The following is a 22,238-nucleotide window of genomic DNA, read 5'->3' as shown; positions in this document are numbered from 1 at the left end:
TATTGAATTACAACATTGTGAAAGATCGTAATTCCAACGACTACAAACCCATCAGTCAATATGATTGTACAAGCATACCAGCAACAGGTCTTAATTGGGCTTTCCTTGCCGAAGAAAATACCATGAGTCAGAGGATTAAACACATCAGGTAAGTTGTAATCGTCCATAGACTGTACATTACATACTGTTAAGTGACATAGCAGGCAGCAAGATGAAACCGTTAACTAGCATAACAGCAAAGATCCTTGATAATAGCTTTAACCCTCTCTGATAACAGCTTTTATCGTTTCATTACGTTGGTGACGTACATCGTTCGAGACGAGAGATGTAGTCCACTGAGTGGATTCGCACAAAAGAAAAAAATCTTTTGAAGTCTATCGAACAACAGTACTTTCTTGACGTAAAAAAATATCTTTTAAATTCACACACATCATATGTGAAATTCGTGGCACAATTCAAACTGGACCAAAAAATTATTGTTAGGAGCCAATCACTTAGGCATATATAACTACAACTCCCACAATGCAATATTGAGGAAGTGCGCAAGTGTCATTCTGCGAGCGCAAATTGTAAACAGGATCCTGGCTGGATTTGTTTTGACATATTAATAGCCTATATTAAACATATGGCCTCAGAATTAAATGAGGACCGTCCTAAGGCCACGTCGATTGCTAATATTTCCGTTCATTCTCTTCGCCGGTGGGACAATATGGATTACCTTGCATTTAAAAAGTGACGATTTGCTGTTACCCACTGCTGCCACAGGTGACATGACTATCTCGTAGCTTTGAGCTTACATTTGCAAATGTTACACGTTACACGTTAGCTCACCAAGTAGCCTAAGCATAGCCTACTGAACCAGTAGGCCTATGCAAAATTACGCAATTGGTTTCTTTTCAGGAGCAATGAGCGACCACACACTTGACTACTTTCTGAAGAAGGGTCAGATAGAAGAGAAGGACGCGGCGGTAATTCAGTGGTACCATGCAGCCAACAGCAGGTCCAAATTCAACGAGGCGCTCAAAAGTGAGACCCTTGTCAAAATCTTAATTCTGACCATTTATTTGGTATGTATTACGCTATTGTTGCATAGTTTGTTGGCTACTGTAGGTTGTGGTCATTCCCTCTCTGTTTCTACATGCATGTTTTATATCATAGGCGTATCATATTTCTTTATTGCTTAACCTGTCCAGTATTAACTTCATCAGCTATGGTGAGATGAGGAGATGCTGAGTATGAAGTTAATACTGAACAGGTTAAGCAATGAATAAATATGTCTGATATATCTCCTGGTCAGTTACCAAAGGTCTGAAGATACCGACTGATTATATTATATTTTCAGGATTCCATTGGTGAGTGAGGCAGAGTCCATGTGCTAATAATGTTACTTACTACCTCTGTTTTCAACCAAAGGCTCCGCTCATATGATTGAAGCTGACATTCTTCTCAGAGGACTAGAACCCATAGAGCCAATCATGGCCCACCCCCCTGAGAACGATAGTGACATCACCCTACAAGAGTGGTTAGAGGAGGGGACGGCATCAGGCAAAGGACTAAAGCTTGACTTCAAAAGGTTAAGACAATACATGCATAGCCTACTGGTTTTCTAATTACATTTGATCTAACCACCTTTGTTCTAACCACACGTCTTCACCTCACAGTTTACAGGCTGTTGCGCCCTCCATGGTTCTTTTGGAACAAGTCCGTCATGAGCTCCAAGCTCCTGTGTGGATCAATGCTGACATTCTTCCTGGCCCTGGGGCCAAAGCTACCCCGTTGGAACCTCAGGCCTTCCTGGATGCTCTGGGTGTGGGTGCACAGAACGCCGTCCTCTCTCTGGGCTGGACAACCGGATGGAGCCCTAACACTGATAACCCTGGTGAGCTGGTTCATGCTGAAGCAATTGGGAGTGAACTTATTTACATGGCGAAACTACAAACAAATAAGTAGCTTTGTGGTCCAGGATGGATGGCCCGAAGAAAATGTTGGAAAAGGCAGAATGTAGCCAACTGTATCACCAAGAGACACCAGTTAACATGTTAACACATTTTTATCAATGCCAGCTGTGGAGGTGTTAGCGTTTACAAGGCTTTTGCATGCCATTTAGGTAGTTAGCTCGCTACTCATTTACCATCAAGAAATGTTTCATTTCTATGGGATATATATTACATTCATTACTCTTTGTTGGGGTTTGTAGGATACAGTTGGGAGATGGTGAAGAAAATGGACAATGTGTGCAAACCCCTTGTACAGCCTGTCACCTTTCCTGTCCGAGCTTCCCTAATGCCCCAGTCCTTCGGACCACTGCAGTGGCTCCTGCAACAATCTGACCGGTAAGTCTGCCTTTGTTACCATATGTCATTGCCACTCAGTAGATAATACTAGCAGACTTGAGGGACAAGACAGATGCAACATGATAGTTTGTCCAATATTGATAGTTTATTATTCCATCGGTGGATTAAAATGTTAAAACACCCATTGAACCCGTCTGTTAAAAAGAATCATATTGCAGAAGCAGTAAGTATATCACAACATCACAGTGCTATGAAATAAAATGATTATTTGAAGGAGCCAAGTAATTCTATTCCTCAAGTCAGAGTTAGAAGAGGTAACATGGTTGCCATAGAATACTAATTTGGGGGGGGGGGGGGGGTGTACATGTGGTGGATTATTTTTATTCAGATTTTTTTCTTTTTTTTCTTTTCAGGTACAGTCTGACTGTATGGACGAGCCTGAGTGACACGTTGGTTGTGGAGGATCTGTTACCTTACAGGCAGAACATCAGCAAAAGCAGAGTCTATTATGACCTCCTAGATTCACAGATAGCACAGTTAAAGGCACTGCCAGGGTTTTCCTAAGGCATCATTTATGCCTAATCATTCATATATGTTATTATTTTATAATAATTTTGTGCCAGTATTTTTGTATCCTTCAACAATAGAAAGGTATCTGTTTTGTAAGAGTCAGTTGAATTTTATTTGGTTAAGGGTAACACAATGTCTTTTTTGAAAGCCACTTTAGTTGAAGATTGTCGCTACAAACTCTGTATATAAGATTCCATTGTCTTACAGTAAGTCATCACTGAAAACAAACATTTAAACACGGACTGCTTGATGTTTTTTTATTCAGTCCTTTGTTAACCTTAACACAGTTATGTGGTCAATATGTTTCAGGATTGTTTCTATTTCCTACGCTTTTGTATAGTCACATAATAAAATAACTTCATATGAATTGCTCATGCAGTTGCAGTGGATGGTAAATGGTTTAATTTATGTTATAGTTCAGGTAAGATATACAAAATATATATTCCAGAATGGTTTATCCTTGATTTTGCATGGGAAAAAATAGAATATAAATATTTAGTAATTGGAATATACAGAACAATGTAGCTACAAAGACAGGATTAAAATAGTTGATGTTCTGAAACCTCATAGCCACAGTACTTTACATAACCATACATACCACCAGCTAAATAATACAACATTAAGCATTACTATTTGCTGCACAGAAATTGCATCCAAAGCATATGTGTTACTTGAACAAGGGCATCATACTTTTTTCCAAATGTTTGGCATTTCGTAAATTTTTTTTTTTTTTTTTTTTTTGTCTTTCTCTTAGGCTGGAGGTACCATTCTTTATTACAAGCTCAGTTTTTGCAACAAAACCTAGTCTGGACTCTGGACATAAAGAGGCTGGCATCAATACTGTGATTGAATTACATTTTCTGACGCAAAGTGGATGAATTCAAAATGTAGTGATAGGTGTTTTTACCAGATAGTAATGAGTCATTCAAGATCTTTGAAGCATGATGATCCATGATGAGTCCAACTTGAACTCGAATTGAAGAGTTTGGTTCCAAAACACTATAGCCACTATTTTAATGAATTTTCAGAAATATATTTTTACATTTTGTTATCCAAGCAATTTCAGTAGAAATGCAATTGGGTATTGTTATTTGATGTATCTTTACTCAATCAAAACAACATAAACTGCAATTTGATTGATATTACCTGAAATACACAATTAAATAGCATGACTTTTTAATGTTTTTAAAAAACTGAGATATAGCGTTTTGGATCCAAACTCTTCAATTCTTAATTCAGTATTTCTATACACTTTTATCTCTTTTTTAACATCCTCCTTCGGTTCAAATCAGAACAGTAACGATCACATCTGTGCAAGAGGACATAGTGGTTATTTTCCATAGTTTATATATAGTTTATCTCACTGGCCAAAGATCTCTTCAAAGTTTACCAGCTGCTTGATCTGCTCTGTCTGCATGGAGTGGCGTCTCAGCAGGGTCTTCTTGGCCTTCGCATCTCGGGGTAGATTCGGGGCAAAGGGCAGGAATGGTTTGGGTGCCGGTGCAGCTCCAGGGGGGGCGATCGGAACCCCAGTGGCCGCAAGTTTGCATCCGCTCACGGGTCCGCCAGAGAGAGCGGCCGTGGCAGAGTTGACCTTGATGTCGGGGATGGGTGCGTGTGGGTTGAGCGGGGGCAGGTACCCGGGCCGCGTTTGGGCGATGTGGTCCAGCAGAAGTGCCCCGGAGCCCCTGCGCTCCAGCATCCCGCCGGCCGCAGCTCTCCTCTGGGGAAGGCCCTCCAACGACTCCCTGGACCCCGACAGGGTGGACGAGCGGCTAGGGACAAGCTTGCGCTTCTCGGACGCCGACACTGCTGACCCCGCCCGCTCCTCAGAGGTCTGGCTGCTGAACTGGGGCAGCTGGGAGTCGGAGCTGTAGTGCTCCATCCCGATGTTCCGCCGGCGAACAACATTTCTCAAGCTGGACACGGCGAGGTTGGGGAGGCAGTCCGGGACGTCTCTGTCCACGGGAACGGCTTCCGCTGCGCCCCCTTCCCGACCGAGGTTGTGGTGCGATGAGAAATGTTGGAGAGACGACGCGCTGTCGTAGGACATCTTCCTACTCAGCAGGGCCCTGGCTCCACCACCCTGGTCCTTATCGCTCCTGTTGCCGTGCTCCAGGGCCCGCAGCAGACCGCTGCCGTCCTTCACGTCGATGCTCTGATGGCGGGAGGTGGCCAGAGTTCTCCTGGAGTAAGGGAGGCCGTTCATTTGAAAGGTCAGCTCCTCCTCGGGCGTGATGTCCTGGAGCTCCTCGGTCAGGGAAGCACCTTTGCTCTGCTGGAGCAGCAGAGACGGAGGGATCTTCAGCCACGGCTCTGAGTGAAGCCTCTGGAGGTGCAGGAGTTTGGCCACTCCCGGGGCTTGCATGGTGCTTGCGGTGTGGGTGTGCGTCGGTGAGCCGGGCTGAGACATGCCCGCGCTAGCAGCGGAGATCAGGCCCTGAGAGTCCCTCTGTCCAAGTCGCTGACACTCAGGCAGGGCAGTGCACAAGGGGTGAGGTGGAGTGCAGAGCTGAATTTCAGACGGTGACATGCATGAGGCAGGGGTGCAGTGCAAGCGGTCTTCTAGGTCCGGTGGTGGCGGGACGTTCAGGTACTGTTTGGTCATTTGTCGGCCAGACGGCAGCTTGTCTGTGGTGATGATGATGACTTCCTTGCCCTTGGCTTTGCAGGCGTCCAGCAGCACCCTCAGGGCGTCCTTGTCCCCAGAGTTCACAGCGTAGACCAGGGCGGACGAGCCAGAGTGGTCCTCCAGGCTGGGGTCGGCTCCGCTGGACAGCAGCAAGGACAACACCTCCATGCCTGCCCGCTCCATGCAAGCGTGCATCAGAGCTGTCTTTCCACTCTTGTCCTGAATGTTTGGGTCTGCGTTACTCTCAAGCAGGTATCTGAGAGGAGTATGGGTGTCAAGTTACCAAGATGGAGGGACATACCAAGAGAGATGTTCAAGTTTATAACTCATAATGAAGTAGATTATGTACACAACACTAATGTGCACCATATTCACATACAAAATGATAAAACAGATTTAAATGGCTGAAGTACCATATGCAGAAAATAAACAGCAGGAGGTAGATGACCTTGCCAAGTAGACTGTATGCTCTAAGAAAGCACATCTGGTGGTCATTTAGGGGAATGAATCTACTGTAGTTGACAACAAGGTTAGACTCACTTCACCATCTTGGCTTTGGGCACACTTTGTGCATCAGAGTGATGGGTTCTGCAGGCCACCATGAGTGGAGTCTCGCCTCGCTCATTGCTCTCGTTGATGTAGGCCCCGCCCTCGAGCAGGAGTCGTGTAAGCCTCAGACGGCTCAGGTACACGGCCTTCAGCAGAGAGTTCCCGTCTGTGCGCACTTCAGTTGGCGAGTCGTCCATGTCTGGTTGTGGAGACTGGTCGGGGCTCAGTGAATCATGGGAGATTTGGAAGCTGATGAAAGCCACCTGCCAGAAAATTAGTTGTTTCAAGGCTGTCAGTTAGTTTTGGTTAGGCATCAATTCTTTCCAAATGTGTATGCCAATAAAAAAAAAAATTCTTTAATTCTCTTGTGCGAAATAATGTGGGTTGCATGGATATGACTGTATCTTATATTGATTCGCATAGTCTTGAATTCCTTCACTAAAGTCTGAAATGATTTCCAAGACAAACCTGCTTACTGTCATGTCCCTTAGTGACGGTAACTCTTGCAGAAGTCCATTGTCTGAGTGGCCTTGTACTCTTGTTACACAATGCCCCTCTATAGACTACAGACTGTTATATTATAGTGGGTAGAGACTGTGTGGTTCTTTGTGTTTGTGTGTGTGTGTGTGTGTGTGTGTCTGTTAAGTTTCTTAACACATATTTGAGAGAAAACATTGATGCTGAGGTAATATGTGTGGGAGGATGAATAGTCTGGCGCCCTTCACTGAGCAGAGAGTGGTAAACGCAAAAGCTGTGCTGACGCTCTCGCAGAGCAAGGACAGCAGAAAGCGACAAAGTGACAAAGGAGAGCTGAGCTTTCAGCAGGGCCTGAAGAAAAACATACGTCAGCCCTCCAGGGACATCCTATTCATGTGCTTTAAATGATACTGAATGTGCTCCCCAATGATTGATTAATGCTAATCAGGGCACATACCTGCATACAAAATTATATACTAACAGTTTTTTTGTTGCGGTTATTTTTGTGGTTGTTGTTGCTGTTGTAGTTGTTGTGAATAATACCATTAAATGATGCACTTTACCAAATATGCATACTCCTTAGAGATTGAGAAAACTATTTTTATGAAGAACATCTTTCTCAACTATTAAACTACTCATTTCTCAGCTACTACTCTATAGCTCTGTCGTTATATATATCGTTATCTCTTCCTCACAAAACCAGGCAGTATTTTTTTAACCAATAGAAAAGAGGGAATGGGGAGTAAAGATGCAGAAGACTCGGCCGTGTCCTGATTGGTTTGCGCCCCAGTAGTGATCTCATGTGGGCGGACCTGAGCACTCCCCAGGATGGCCTTTAAAGCTCCAGCGTGCGCTTTGGGGGCCCTGCCCTGGTCTGCAGTCGACCTTAGAACAGAGAGAATCCTTAATGTCTGCCATCTCCCACCCAAATAGAAGAGCATGATGGAAACCACAGGCCATACAGTTCAGGCCAATGATTGTTGCCAGGGTAGCACTAGAGAGGAACGCCAAACAAAGCACTTAGCACCTGGATGCATGTGTGCGATTCACAACGGATAACATGCAGAATGAGTACTGAGCATATTTAACCACCCCTTCACCCCAAACATTATGCCAATATTCTGCATACATTATTAGCTGACTTCTTGTCATACTCCAGTGATAAAGAAATATTTATTAACATAACTAATGCTGGTAAAAGCATATGCTTTTTTTTGACAGAATCTGTTTGCCCTTACTAAAAGTATGCACTGTATTCAAACATTAGTTGGCTAAAAGTGTTCTGATCCACCACTCAATAATGTACAATAATGACTAAATAGGATTCTGTGTAGCAACTGGGATGTAGGGAGAGTATCAGAGAGGGGAGATCTTGTTCCACAAGATATGTGTATGTGTGTGTGTGTTCTTTCATGTGAGGCACATAGTATTGGGAGCAGGGATGTAGTTGAGGCTAAACGCAAGTAAACACATTTTACCCACCTCTGAAATTTCAGAAATAGTTTATCCACCTCTCAAAAGAGTTTTAACCTTTAGAAAATCACACTGTTTTATCCACATTCACAATATGTACACTCATCAACAACCATTTAATACCACTATTGTTATAAACATTGAACAGTGACCTCCACCATCATCAAACATGTTCTGAATGCCTTTTTAAAAAATCTGATACCGCATGGTGCAATCCACCTTACTGTGCTCACAGGATTCATAGTTTACCCACCTCTTATTTTACCACTACACCTGATTGGGAAATAACATTATTTGTGTTGTGAGCATGTATTTGAGGATAACACAATTTACTGCAAAATGTTTAATACCACATGCTCCAAGGATTAAATCACAGAATGGATATGGATGATACTGAAGCTGAATTTGAAAGCTTTCATGTCAAAATATTCTGTATTTGGACAGGCACGATAGTGTAATTTAAAATTAATTAATTAATCCAAATATTTTCCAAAATGTTCAAGTAAGTAAAGCTTACTTATTAGAGAATAACACACTGAAAACACTGATAAAGAAAGAAATCTGTCTGAAGGACAAAAGACAGAAAATGCCTCCCAATGCATAGACAGGAAATGCATCTCAATATCAAACTGTGAACCGACCATTGCATTTTAAAAGACAGATATAAGCACAGCTGCATGAACTAACCTGGAAATGCTGCTTAATTCCTCTTCATGCTTCAAGAGCTCTTCTTCCCTGTCTGAATTCATTCAAGGAGCAGATTAATCCATTGCATTCGAACTCCTAAATAAGCCTTCCAGAGAAAGGAATTGCTATGAAAATCTAGAATAACCATACAGACGTGTTGAGGCCCTGAGATGAATTGTGTTGGACCGAGAGCAAGGCAGAGTGGGTGAGTCAGTCAGAACGAGCAATGAGAGAGAGAGAGATGAAGAGAAGAGAACAGGTGTTTGAGCTCTCAGGTTTGAGAAAAATAGAGAGAGGGAGAGGGAGAGAGAACGGGAGGAGGCAATGCATTGGCTACCTTTGACAGGGTATCTTCTGACCATGCATGTCATTAGACAGCCAAGCCCTGCTTGAGGACAGAGCTGGCTGATCACAGGAGGTGGCAGTGTCTTTGTGCCAGCCAAGCGTTCACATAATTTTCTTTTCTTTTCAGATATGACTAACCAAAACAATTTATGTCAAGGGCACTTGTATTCTCTTGGGATTGGAATCAATTTGTTTTTTTTTCATCAGTCCACCAGTGTCTCACATGTGACTGCACTGGGGTGTACTAGGGCATATGATGTGGATTAACCCAGATAGATATTAGCAATGGTCACTGGAACTGGACATTACTTAGATTTGAACTGGCAACATCAACTGACTTCATTGATGTTTTAGTGAAGAGGAATGCATTCATTCTACCCTATCACACAGTGATTGGTCTTGAAATTTAAAATCAGGTCAGAGAATTACAACATAACATTACAGGGGGTCATCAAATCAGTACAAATCCTGACAATGCATAGCTGATGTGAAGCTATTTTGGTACATTAAGGAGTAAAAGGACTCTTTGGGCCCTTTCCTAAGTCAGGCCCCTCTCATCGTAATGGCCACCCTAACTGTGCTCCTTGATAACACAGAATTGAGATGTGATTTAAAAATATAATAAAAATTGAAAAAAAAAAAAAAAAAAGATTTCAGAACTCACACGATGACTAAAACGGTGATGAGAGCGTAGCAAATGACACCTTTTCATCTGAAATGCTAATGTAGCATTGGCGTGACACGGTAAAGAGCAGTGACTGCGCTCATCACGGTGCCGTTCCACCTGACATTAGAAGTCGAGAACCACTCGACATGCAAAGGAGGTGCCGGTGGAGGAGCAGCCGAGGTGGGTGACGGTGAGCTGCAGCTCTGGCCTGGGTTAGCAAGACTGAAGTCTGCAGCCGTGGAGGCATGAAAACGGATCTGCCCAAAAGGTTAGATGTGCCCGTGGAGCTGCCTTCTCAACAGGATGATAAAAGAGTGTGTCTGTCGGTGTCCGTCTGTGTGTATTAAGTGTGTAAGAGGCGAGAGAGAGATAGAGAGATAGACAGATGAAGTGTTTCTTCCCTAAGAAAAAAACAAAGCCTTTGCTGGTAATGGCTGATGCTTTTCACATGAAACACATGCATATTAATTGGGCTGAGTGACCAGAAGTGGATAGTCATCCCAAAACAAGTGGAGTGTGTGGCATTGTATACCATGCTGATGCTGTCCTCTGACATTTTTGAAATTTAAAGAAACAGGATCAAACTAAATATACCAACATTAAAATACCTAAACGCATTGAGTAGGTACTTATACACAAATGCTCATAGCACCCCAAAATGAAAACATCATTCAAATAGACACAGTAACATACAGTAGAACATTTATTGTTTTCCAAAAAAAGGACCTGAAAACAAGAATCATTCTGAGGTGATTCAATATTACGCTTAAATGTATTCAGCAGTGTTTTGGTAGATATTATTATTGTAGGCATGGCATGTTCACACACACACACACACACACACACACACACACACACACACACACACACACACACACACACACACACACACACACACACACACACACACGATCCAGGTTCTTCCAGGTGTGTCAAAAATAGCTACATTGTTTATCAGGAATGGATGGGTGCATGTCCTCTAGTATTGTACAGTGTGGTGCTAAAGCACTCCCTGCATCCAGCTGAGTTGGCCGACACACACATGAGGCTATGCATATAAACACTGTTTCCTAATATAGAGGAATGAGGTACAGCACAGACAGCATGGGATTACGCTCTTATGCAAGGCAATGACAGACTAAGCTGGCCTGTCGTAGAATGTGACCCCATACTAGCACTGAAACACCAAATACATCCACGGAGAGGGAACAGAGGAATGAAAACAAAAACAATTGCAGTTACAATATTTGCAATTCTGCATCATCTTGGGGGCTCTATTTCAGAATCAGTTTCAGTGTTGAGGGATGCGTGCTGGTCAGTGATCTATGCTCTCGTAGACCTCGAATCTGTACTGGACACCATTCTCCTCCTGAAGACCTTCCGGAACCCCCGGAAACCTGAAGGAGCAACCGAACAGGGAGACAAAGTTTGCATGTCAGCTCTCGTCACAAATGACTTGAAATAACTTTGATCACCCATAGTTTTCAATGCATTACATATGCAACAAGCCCTCATGGGTGATAGCACTTCTCAGTGAGATTTCAGCATGAAATCAAAAAACTAAGAGGCATCTACTTTAAAACGATGAAAGGCTTATTATTCTTTTTTTTTTTTTTAAATCTATCTGTCAATGACGCAAGGCGAAGGCTGTGTGGTAAAAGGTGACTAGATGGATGGATAGATAGATACTTTATTGATCCTCAAGGGGAAATTCAAGAATACATATGAATATGACTAATTCATATGAATATGTATCCCTGTTTTTATTCAAAGCAGATTCCAGTTATTATTCTGTGCTACTGCTTTGATGTTTTCAGCCCATTTTATATACAGCACCAGCTTGTTATCGTGAGCATGTCAATCCATTTTAATTTGAAAGTGACACACCTGGAAGGACCTGGCTCAGTCTCCTGTCCTCGAGTGTGTGTGTGTGTGTGCGCGCTTGCTTCCAATTTGTCTTTCAATGGATATGCATGAACAAAACTGTTGCTATTGCTGATGTACCTGCACTACCTGGCAGAACGCAGACTCCCCTTAAGGACAGCTACTGTGAAGAGGATATATGGTGTTTCTATACGTTACTTGGTTTCTTGGGCAAAGCAGACCATAGGCATTCTAATACATGAACAATTCCCCTCAGCCTTCCTAGTACCATAATACATTTTCTGATTTACTACTAACCTGACAGACCCACCATAGCATGTTTCTATTCCTCATATCCATTACTGGGGAAAGGCCCTCACACCTGGTTATGGCACTTTTTTCCTACTCACCCGGACAACAGGCTGTACTTGGACATGTCGATGTTGGGGAGAAACGTGTCGCTGTCAAACTGCTGCAAGATCCGGGTCACAAACAGACGTCTTTTGCATGAGCTTTCCATCATTTCCTAATGGAGAGAATGTTGTGAAACATGAAAATGAGTTGGTCGGAGTCTCATTAAAAAGAGACCAGGTCACTGTTGCTGATAGATTAGTGCCAGGAAGGGTGAATGCAAGGCCGCTCTATTCATTGTGTTAGCATAATAGAGAGAGTCCAGCCGTGTCTGACAGGAATATATTCAGGGCTGTGTGTGTGTGTGTGTGTGTGTGTAGATGACAGAGCTGTATTGTAAGACACAGGCTTGAAACAGCTAAATTGGAAAGAGGATAGAGAATTCAACATGACCGCTCTGAAACTGGCAACCCTCGTCAACGTCGAAATAACCACCAGACAGACACGGTGATGGCCCACTAATGTACTTGTACTCCAAAAACCTGTGCACAATTTGAAGTAATCAGGCAAGACTATTGCAGCACTAATCGCTGGTTGAGTGGAGACAAAGGCCACATCCTAAACACATCTATGACAGAGCACACACATCTATGACAGAGCACACACATCAAGGCAGAGCGGCACACGTCACAGGCCATCTATGTGATAATGGCCTGGCTCATAATATAGAACAACAGAGAAAGAGAGGTACTGATTGAAGAGGTAGAAAAGATGAAGAGGATTCTCTATTAAACACATTTCAGCATGTTGACTGGCAGTGGTTTCATGGCAGTGTCTACTCTGCTGTTAAAAACAAAAAATGACATTGAATCTAATGCATAGTAATGATAATGATACCGTTGATTGAGTCCTAGCAAGCTGCATAACGTAATAAAGAAAAAGCATAAAGAAAATTGTATTTGTGCAAGGCCCTGACTCCATAAATGGGAAACAAACTGTAAAAGCTAATGTACTGTAGCGATCCATTATACCGGTACTCCTCCGAGTTGGAAAGTGTGAAATTTCCCAGTTGTCTTGAGTCATTTCACCGAGACACACCCCCTTTAGGTCAGAATATTAGCTGTCCGACTTGGAGCTTTTGGTAGTAGACCGAGGAGAGCGGACAGAAGCATACGACTCGAGAAACAAAGATGGCTGCGCCCGTAATTGATGGTAAGTTGAGATGTATCTTCTTTGTATTTGTACTATGTCGATTTTAAATGCTCTTACACACTCGACTACATTGCTGCTTTAATCCGGTCACCAATTTATACATTGCACAGTCTTGCTGTGCGTGCAATACAATGTAAAGCTTTGTTTTTCGTGCTGGTTTGCTGAAGAGGCTATGTCGCTAACAATGACAATAACAATGACTAGTGAGAGAAAGTGGAATAGAACATTATGTCCAATATTCCAATATGTGGTTTAATGTTCTGCATTTCTCATTAGTGGGTCACTTTAACACTAAAAGTATGATTCTATGTAATGACTGTATGATATCTGTACTGTCCCTATGTATATCTGTGTGTGACTGTATTTAGAGATAAGCGGGAATATTATGACTTTGCAGTGTTTCACTGTTCTGCATGGCTGCGTCAGTAGCTATCTGCTCCGGATTGCCAGGTTGCCACTAATCAGAGTCTGATTCAGTGTAGTCCACGTGAGATGGGATGACCAACGCCATCTCCCGTCCACCTGGAAGGATACTTAAACCCTAACTATTTCCTTGTCTAGTTAGAGCAGCTGATGGATCTTTAGGTGAAGTCATGCTGTCTCTCCCTTGATGCGCATCATTGTAAATAAACTCTGTTCCTGATTTTTCATACTATTGGTCTGACTGGGTCATCTGTGGTATCAAAATTAGCATCACTAGCCTCCCCTCGTGGCTCGTGAAAAACGCGACAGCACTTGTTGAAATTGAAATAGGCGAAAATGGCAAAATATTATTGACATGTAAGGCTTGCAACAACAGAGTTGACTTGAAATGTTAGTGTTTGTAAAAAAACATATTTTTTTTAAATTATTATTTCGCATTGACCTGTACCCCAAAAGGGAGCATTTTAGATGCGTTTTTTGTTGTTGTTGTCTCCTCATCCCGGAGCCTGTTTAGATGAGCCTCATGCTCCTCATCCTGGAGCTGGTTTAGACGTTAGACTACACGTTCTCGCGTAGAGCAACTCGGGCGGGGGAGTGTACGAGAATATTGGATAGCGGCATAATTGTTTTAGGAGCATGTAAGAAAGGTTTGTATTTGGATTGGCTTAGCTCAAATATCGACAACTTTAACAATTCTTCTCAAAACAATGATTAAAACATGTAATATATATATATATATATATATATATATATATATATATATATATATATATATATATATATATATATATATGTATATATATATATATATATATATATATTTCCCAAACTTTCTCTGTCCATTACTGGCTTCCTCTATAGCATTCCACAGACTAACAACAATGACAAGCACAATACTTACTCTGTACAGCGAACTGCCACCAATAACCCAGACCTGGTCCACCTCTTTATCTAAATCTGTTGTGTCCAGAAGACGTAGTGCCTCAGTAAAGTCAGATGCCAAGTAGTGAGCTCCTGATGGGGGCTGCCTAGAAGAGAGGAGGAGTGGAATGTCAGCATATTCAAAGCATTTATGTATTCAGTTTGTTGTGACATTTTTTAAATCATAGATAGGGCACATATTTTCCTATCCACATTTGATTAATGTACCACATTTCTCCAATCTTTCCAATCGTACTGATCGTTCTGATAACATATTCTGTAACGTGAGTTACACACAAAGGTTAAGACATAAAAGCCTAGTTTTATAAACGTTATGTATCTACAGATCAGTGGACAAATCTATCTGACCATGCAAAGCTGCCCTGCCCATCCACACAAGTAGAGGCTATAGTATCGGAGTGTATTGAGGCTCTTACCTTAGCTCTCTGCTGAGAACAACATTGATCCTGTTCTTGAGGGGTCTATTCTGAGCTGGAATGGAGAACCATGTCTTCCTACCCATAATGACCACGTTCTTTTTTCCTGTTGAATGAATAAGGCCCAGTTTAATGCCAATGAGTTTAAAAATTAACGCAGTAAACAGAACCCAGATTGCTGAATCATGTGTTGTATCATGCCATGCAATGTACCATTGGACTTTAGCCTACAGCAATGTATGGTCAGTTACCCTTTATTTTAGAGCAGGGAACAGTTAAAGTTAAACTGAGAAACACTGCTGAAACACATCTTGAATCAACAAATGCTTATCTTTAAAGGGTCTATGATGTTGTACAAATCATGTGACAGGTTATGTTGACACATGTGAATAACGTTGGACCACCTACCTTCAACTGAGGGAGTCATTGTCATCCTTTGGAAATGCTTGAATTCATTACTGGTTATAGGGAAAACAAAAATGTATTTTATTAAAATATGTCAATAATTTTGTCAGTGGTCACAAGACCAACAATTAAAGTAAATGTAGTATTCTCCATGTAGAATACCAACGACTCAGAAATTGCATACCAACTAATGTAACACTTCAATAAAACTGAAGTATCTTCAATTCAAGCAATTCATCCGACCTCTCTATCACCGCCGTCATGCTATCCGGCAAAAGATTCTTTGGACGCCGCTATTTATGGATTTCCGGCTCCCATTGACTTACATTGAACACATGTAAACAAAACGTCAATTATGTGCTCAAACTAACGCCGCTGACTTATGAAAACCACCATTCCAGTTTGATACGAAACTACATAATTGTACAACATTTATACAACAAAAATCACAGAATTTGGATCAAGTAATGTGGAGAAATCTTATGCAAAGTGTCAACCCCTAACAATGTGCCCATTGCCCAAATTTATGGTCGACTAATGTCAAATGTCAGAGTAATGACATTGAAAAAGGTACCTTAATGATACACTTTAATTTATAAAGGTACGAAGTATAAAAAGAAAAACACAATTTATCAGATGGATTACCCAAATAATTTGTAACAAAGGCACATCGAGGGCACATCTATTCCCAGAACTATAATGGGTGTTAAATATTCCACAACCACTAGATGGCAGCATGACACAGCACATAAAGTACACCTACGTGTCGCTGCGACCTGAAGGATGGCGTGGTTGAATATCCACTTCTCCTGCACTTCGGGTCTAATAGCGGGTGAATTGTATGACCACCAGATGACGCCATTTCACTGCACCTCGGGCCTAATAGCTGCTGTAACTTCGTTTAAGTAATAAGCCTCGAGGAGCCGACGGTTACACTTGTTTTAGGGGCGTTGTTAGCCACGCTGCGCAAGCCTGGTAGGCTACAGGAAAAGCCCATAGGCTACAGTCGCGTGTGTTTGTGGTGATTTATTCCATGTATTAACAAAATAATAATGTAACATTAAAGAAATATCCTACATAGATAAAAAAAAAAAAAACTAAATAATTACACCAAAAAAGTAAAAAAGCTTTATCATTGATATATAAGCTTACTGAAAATCAAATAGGCCTAGCCTACAATTGTGTTCCACAGACAATATGTCCTACAGATAATAACAACAGTAAGAACATAGGCTAACCTAAGTCATGACGACACAAGGGCTTAAGTCTTATGTTGGCCTATGACTACGTAGCCTAGGCTACCAAGCACGTCTGTGTCTGCGACAGTGAAATAGCTCCAATATTAATTGTGTCGCCAATAAATATATGCTAACATGAATATCATCAGTCACCTATAGATAAGGGTTAGGCTATAACATATGTAGGCTATAATGTAAAAATAGGGTCATATCATATAATGTTGACTTATTAAGATGGGGGAGAGAGCTGGACATATTACACTGAACTAACTGTTCATTGTTGAAAATCAATCAAAAGTTTGTAGTTGATCCGGATGTCATTGGTCGCAAGGACTGTTAATGGGTGAATCCACAATTGGGACCTTGTTACAAGTTGGTCTTTCAGCTGCTAATGCAATCAGTGGCTGTCAGAAAACATGTTAGACAACTGAGGAATGAGATGCCACACATAAAATGTACAGTCAAACAGAACCCACAAACATCAATGGGAATCAACCAAACACTGCAGGGAACCATGTTATTGTCAATCAGCACTCTGCCACGCTAAATCAGACCCTGCTTATGTTTGTGCAGAGCAGAACAGATATTTGTAGATATGGTGCAGGACCTGTTAAGAGAGATTGGCAGCTCAGTCTCCCTCATATTAGTCCCTACGGTGAACGATGTAATAGCATAGTGCTGCTGCTTCTGATGTGCAAGACAAGACAGGGTATATATTCATAATGTGACAGGCAGCATGTATTTATCATTATGTTACAACCTCTGCACAACTACTATTGATGTTAGAAGAACAAAACAATACATCTTCAAATGTTCATTGCTTATTACATGTGTTATAAAAACAAAATCCTTGTCTTCTTTCTGTGTTTTTGCATGCACCTGTCTACAGGGGTGTAAAGACATATTTGTTCACCATGCACTTAGGCTGTTCTGAGTCATTGTTTGTAAGTTATAGTATTTGTTGATTTCCATTTATTGCCCATTGATATTGCATTCACATTATTGTTTATTATTGCTATTCTCCTTATTAATGTAGTGTCACCAACATTTAAAATAATATGAACTGACATTTTTATTCATAGCCATATTTATTCTGCTCTTATAAGGTAATACAGTGCACATATTGATATTTAATTTATACTATTCTAAACCACCTTCTGAAAATCAACTGTATAGTACTGTACCATATGTCTTGACCTGTCTCACCACCTGCCTATACTGTAGGCTACTTACACCACCTTACTTACAACACTTTGAAGAGCCAAAAACAAAGCTCAGCACACCTGTTCTGTGCATCAGCAAAGTTGGAGGGTTAATTTATGAACTATCACTTCTAGCTGAAACATCACTTCTAGTAGGCTACATGTGACGTGTAGGCTAGAATAGAAGTCTTTATTGTCCACTACTGGGGAAATTCATCGGCAACACTTTATTTTAATGTGTCGCTGTTACAGTGTACCTACATGTACCTAATTAGGTACAGTGGTACAACCTGTGTAATAACATGTACTATCAGGTACTGTACTATCATTGTACTTGCATTATGTATTTGTGGGTACCTACATAGGCTATAGTTGTTACATTGTAATACTGAGTGCTTTTACCAAACTTTGCCAATTTGCCTACATTTTCATCAGAGGCAAAGCGCTGACCTGAGACCTGCTGGATCGGGTAAATCTGGTCATGATAGATTTGATATACAAACCATTCTTAGCTCCAGTCAAGGCCTCATTGTCTTCAGTGTACATGTAACAGCTGTGCTGCTACAACCTTGTTACTCTTTGATACAGTGGAATAAACCTATTAAGTGTACCAGTTAATTACTTACATGCACATATGACATGTATGTTGTGTCTTCGATGTCTTGGAACAGGTCTACTAATTCACATGTACTGTGTGGTGTAACAGCAGACACGTTTCAACACATCAATTACAGGATGCATGACATCATTGACAGGATGTATATAATATGTACATGTATATGTACAAGTACTTAACTGGTACACTTTATTTGAATGGGTTCATTCCACTGTATCAAAAGAGTAATAAATAACACAGTTGATACATGTACTACAGTATGTAGGGTAATGGCAGACATGTTCCAAGACACCAATGACACAACATGTAATGTAATATGTAATTGTAAGTGGGCAATTCCACGGAAAATTGACTTTTTGTCACATCCATAACGCCAGTGAAAGGCCTTGGCATTTGTATGATGTGAATGTTACTATTCATTTTTTGTGCATTTTTCTCATGTACATTCTTCAGCCAGAAATAGCAAATGCTATATACCATACCATCACATTTTATTGGCGTTATGGATGTTAGAAAAAACGTAATTTTCCATGGAATTGCCCAAGTACTTAGTACTTATGCCACTGTATCAAAGAGCAATAAGTGTGTACCAACACAGTTGATGTAGTGAATTAGTAGACCTGTTCCAAGACATTGAAGACACAACATACATGTCATATGTACATGTAAGTAATTAACTGGTACACTTAATAGGTTTATTCCACTGTATCAAAGAGTAACAAGGTTATAGCAGCACAGCTGTTACAAGGATACAAGGATACAAGGAAGTTTATTGTCACATGCATATAGTTACTGGAAGTAAGAAATGCAGTGAAATTATGTCTGGTGTCAGCCTATTTGTGCATTTATGGGGGGGGTGCAGTAGAAGAGGGGTTTAGTAGATTAAGTGGCAAGGGCTGCATAAGAAAGGTGGGGGAGGATTGGGATTGGGGGGGGGGGGGGGGGGGGGGCACCAACAAGGAGCACCCAAGAGCAAAAAAACATGTACACTGAAGACAATGAGGCCTTGACTGGAGCTAAGAATGGCTTGTATATCAAATCTATCATGACCAGATTTACCCCATCCAGCAGGTCTCAGGTCAGCTCTTTGCCTCTGATGAAAATGTAGGCCAATTGGCAAAGTTTTGTAAAAGCACTCAGTATTAAAATGTAACAACTAAGCTTATATGTAGGTACCCACAAATACATAATGCAAGTACAATGATAGTACCTGATAGTATATGTTGTTACACAGGTTATACCACCGTACCTAATTAGGTAGGTACACTGTGACACATTAAAATAAAGTGTTACCTATATATATATATATATATATATATATATATATATATATATATATATATATATATATATATATATATATATATGTACATACATATACATACACACACACACACACATTACATACATACACATATAAATGTAGCATGACAAGTGTGTTTACATACAGCAAAAACTTCTGTATTGCCCTCTCTCTCTGTATATATATATATATATATACACACACACACATTACATACATACACATATAAATGTAGCATGACAAGTGTGTTTACATGCAGCACTAACTGTTTACAAGCAATAACTTCAGTTCAGTAAAACCGACGACCTGTTCTGTATTGCTCTTTCTCTCTCTCTCTCTCTGTATATATATATATATATATATATATATATATATATATATATATATATATATATATATATATATATGCACACACACACACATTACATACATACACATAAATGTAGCGTGACAAGTGTGTGTTTACATGCAGCACTAACTTCAGTTCAGACCGACAACCTGTTCTGTATTGCTCTCTCTCTCAAATTCAAATTCAAATTCAAAGTTGCTTTATTAGCATGACTGCATGGGAACAGTGTTGCCAAAGCTGTTGTTACATACAACATAACAAACAAGAACATAAGACCATAGGACAAAAAACAAAAACAGAAAATACTCTCTCTCTCTCTGTATATGTATATGTATATATATATATATATATATGCACACACACACATTACATACATACACATATAAATGTAGCGTGTGTGTTTACATGCAGCACTAACTTCAGTTCAGACCGACAACCTGTTCTGTATTGCTCTCTCTCTCTCTCTGTATATATGTATATGTATATGTATATATATATGTGTGTATAATATATATATATATATATATATATATATATATATATATATATATATATATATATATATATGTGTGTGTGTGTGTGTGCGTGTTATATATACATATATATACATACATACACACACATTATATATAGTATAGTATAGTATATCCATGCATACATATGTATTGTATGATGTATTGTATGTAGTATTGCATTACTAGCCTATTCTAATTTGGTTTGTTCTATTGACATGGAATGAATGAACAGGCACACGTGACTATGGAGTAGGTCTACTTCACAATTCAGATTTTCAGATGATGCGTTATGGCTGACAACGGCCCTAAAATCTCGAGTGTCTAGGTTTATTGTTGGTTCCTGGTTGCTGTAGTGCAATGATGTCATCTGCTGGCCGTGCCGCGCAATAGCGCCACAACATATGTAATTTCACTGGACATTACGGTAAAAATCTTGTTTTTCCTTACTAATATTCGTGTCATCCAGCAAACATATTGCTTAATTCTTTTGACATTTCGTTCCTTTATAAATTGTAATGTAATATAAAGGTACGTTTTTGAATGTCATTACTCTGACATGTGAGGGATAACGGCCACCGACGTGACCTGTTATACGTGACTCATGGACAAGGGGAAATGCCATTAACTCGGCGTCACGCAGCGGCAATTTTCTTAATATCGGTATTTCTCCACATTACTTAATCCAAATTCTGTCATTTTTGCTGGATAAATGTTGTACAAAAATGTAGTTTCGTATCAAAGTGGAATGGTTTTTGTCATAAGTCAGCGGCGTTAGTTTGAGCACATAATTGACGTTTTGTTTACATGTGTTCAATGTAAGTCAATGGGCGCCGGTATTCGGCCAATGGCGGCGTCCAAAGAATCTTTTGCCGGATAGCATGACGGCGGTCTCTCTATCCCGTCTATGCGTCTACCCCGGGGAACTGCAGTTAACAGCAGATACTGGCTGCAGCTTGGACGAATCTAAGGTCGATTAGCTTAGCTCAACTGGATTAACAGAGCTTCCCACTATGAGGCAAATGCAAAATTAGCCTACAGAGGCTTGTCGAATTTAGTATGATTGTAAACTACAGGAATAGGTCGCATGTATATTATGACGTAGGCTACACCAATAGTGTTATTGACGTTACTGTCACCCTAACCCAAAATTAACTCAAATTAACTTACCATAGCCTTATTGGATGCCATGGGAGATTTCCATTTTTGCCAATGCCCATGTCAGGGCAAACTGCGACAATGCCGTTCAGTACGCGGGACATTATGCCAAACCGTAGAATTATTATATATGTGATGGAGCAAAAATGATTTCTCTTAGCTGACAACTCGACTTGCTTGCTACCTGCATCAGGCACATAGACAGGTTCTACAATTCCCGCCAGCAATTGCGGATATGACGTTAAACGTTAAACAACTCATTTTGGCACGTGTTTGCTGCGCCATCTATGGTTCATGTTGAGAATCATCCCAGTGGACCGCTTTGGAGGGGGAGAACCATTACATTTTTAGGTGATGCTGATCGCAACAATAAGGAGGGCTATCCCTTATTTAAATGTATAATACATTACTTAGGCCCTGCTCTGTCTCAATTCCATTGTTTCAGTGGGGGCTTGCACCCAGGGACTGTGTTTGAGTATGGGTGGAAAGTAGGACTGACTACCAAGGGCCCCAAGTAGGACTGACTACCAAGGGCCCCACAGTTTAGAAACTGC

General features: G+C 40.8%; 3 protein-coding genes across 3 annotated transcripts; 1 reads left to right on the top strand and 2 right to left on the bottom strand.

Annotated features, from left to right (window-relative positions):
* The first annotated feature begins 539 nt into the window (after positions 1 to 539).
* Positions 540 to 3,231, top strand: fam151b (family with sequence similarity 151 member B). Its single transcript, XM_042101980.1, has 6 exons — positions 540 to 765; positions 901 to 1,026; positions 1,414 to 1,573; positions 1,662 to 1,879; positions 2,198 to 2,333; positions 2,708 to 3,231. Exons 1-6 carry the CDS (start codon positions 642 to 644, stop codon positions 2,856 to 2,858), a joined length of 915 nt encoding a protein of 304 aa, XP_041957914.1. The 5' UTR covers positions 540 to 641; the 3' UTR covers positions 2,859 to 3,231.
* A 936-nt stretch (positions 3,232 to 4,167) lies between these two features.
* Positions 4,168 to 6,242, bottom strand: ankrd34bb (ankyrin repeat domain 34Bb). The gene is made up of 2 exons (XM_042101979.1): positions 6,037 to 6,242; positions 4,168 to 5,752 (listed from the first exon to the last, which is right to left on the bottom strand). The coding sequence occupies exons 1-2, from the start codon at positions 6,240 to 6,242 to the stop codon at positions 4,225 to 4,227; spliced, it is 1,734 nt and encodes a 577-aa protein (XP_041957913.1). The 3' UTR covers positions 4,168 to 4,224.
* Positions 6,243 to 10,566: 4,324 nt separating this feature from the next.
* dhfr (dihydrofolate reductase) lies at positions 10,567 to 21,906 on the bottom strand. The gene is made up of 6 exons (XM_042101967.1): positions 21,697 to 21,906; positions 15,310 to 15,359; positions 14,902 to 15,007; positions 14,445 to 14,571; positions 11,968 to 12,083; positions 10,567 to 11,091 (listed from the first exon to the last, which is right to left on the bottom strand). Exons 1-6 carry the CDS (start codon positions 21,786 to 21,788, stop codon positions 11,010 to 11,012), a joined length of 573 nt encoding a protein of 190 aa, XP_041957901.1. The 5' UTR covers positions 21,789 to 21,906; the 3' UTR covers positions 10,567 to 11,009.
* Between the last annotated feature and the right edge of the window lie 332 nt (positions 21,907 to 22,238).

Source organism: Alosa sapidissima, chromosome 8, assembly GCF_018492685.1.
Source record: "Alosa sapidissima isolate fAloSap1 chromosome 8, fAloSap1.pri, whole genome shotgun sequence".
Taxonomy (NCBI): Eukaryota; Metazoa; Chordata; class Actinopteri; order Clupeiformes; family Clupeidae; genus Alosa; species Alosa sapidissima.
Note: the sequence above shows the minus strand (reverse complement) of the source record. Positions and strands in the feature narration are given on the sequence as shown.

Bases quoted from the DNA above. Each gene is read 5' to 3' on its own strand.
- dhfr (XM_042101967.1), bottom strand. From the start codon at position 21,788: ATGTCCCGCGTACTGAACGGCATTGTCGCAGTTTGCCCTGACATGGGC. The intron at 15,360-21,696 runs GTAAGTTAATTT...CCCTATAACCAG, and splicing joins TGGCATCCAATAAGGCTATG to TAATGAATTCAAGCATTTCC. The intron at 14,572-14,901 runs GTAAGAGCCTCA...CCTCTCTTCTAG, and splicing joins GTTCTCAGCAGAGAGCTAAG to GCAGCCCCCATCAGGAGCTC.
- ankrd34bb (XM_042101979.1), bottom strand. From the start codon at position 6,242: ATGGACGACTCGCCAACTGAAGTGCGCACAGACGGGAACTCTCTGCTG. The intron at 5,753-6,036 runs GTGAGTCTAACC...TACTCCTCTCAG, and splicing joins CCCAAAGCCAAGATGGTGAA to ATACCTGCTTGAGAGTAACG.
- fam151b (XM_042101980.1), top strand. From the start codon at position 642: ATGAGGACCGTCCTAAGGCCACGTCGATTGCTAATATTTCCGTTCATT. The intron at 1,574-1,661 runs GTTAAGACAATA...TTCACCTCACAG, and splicing joins CTAAAGCTTGACTTCAAAAG to TTTACAGGCTGTTGCGCCCT. The intron at 2,334-2,707 runs GTAAGTCTGCCT...TTTTCTTTTCAG, and splicing joins CTCCTGCAACAATCTGACCG to GTACAGTCTGACTGTATGGA.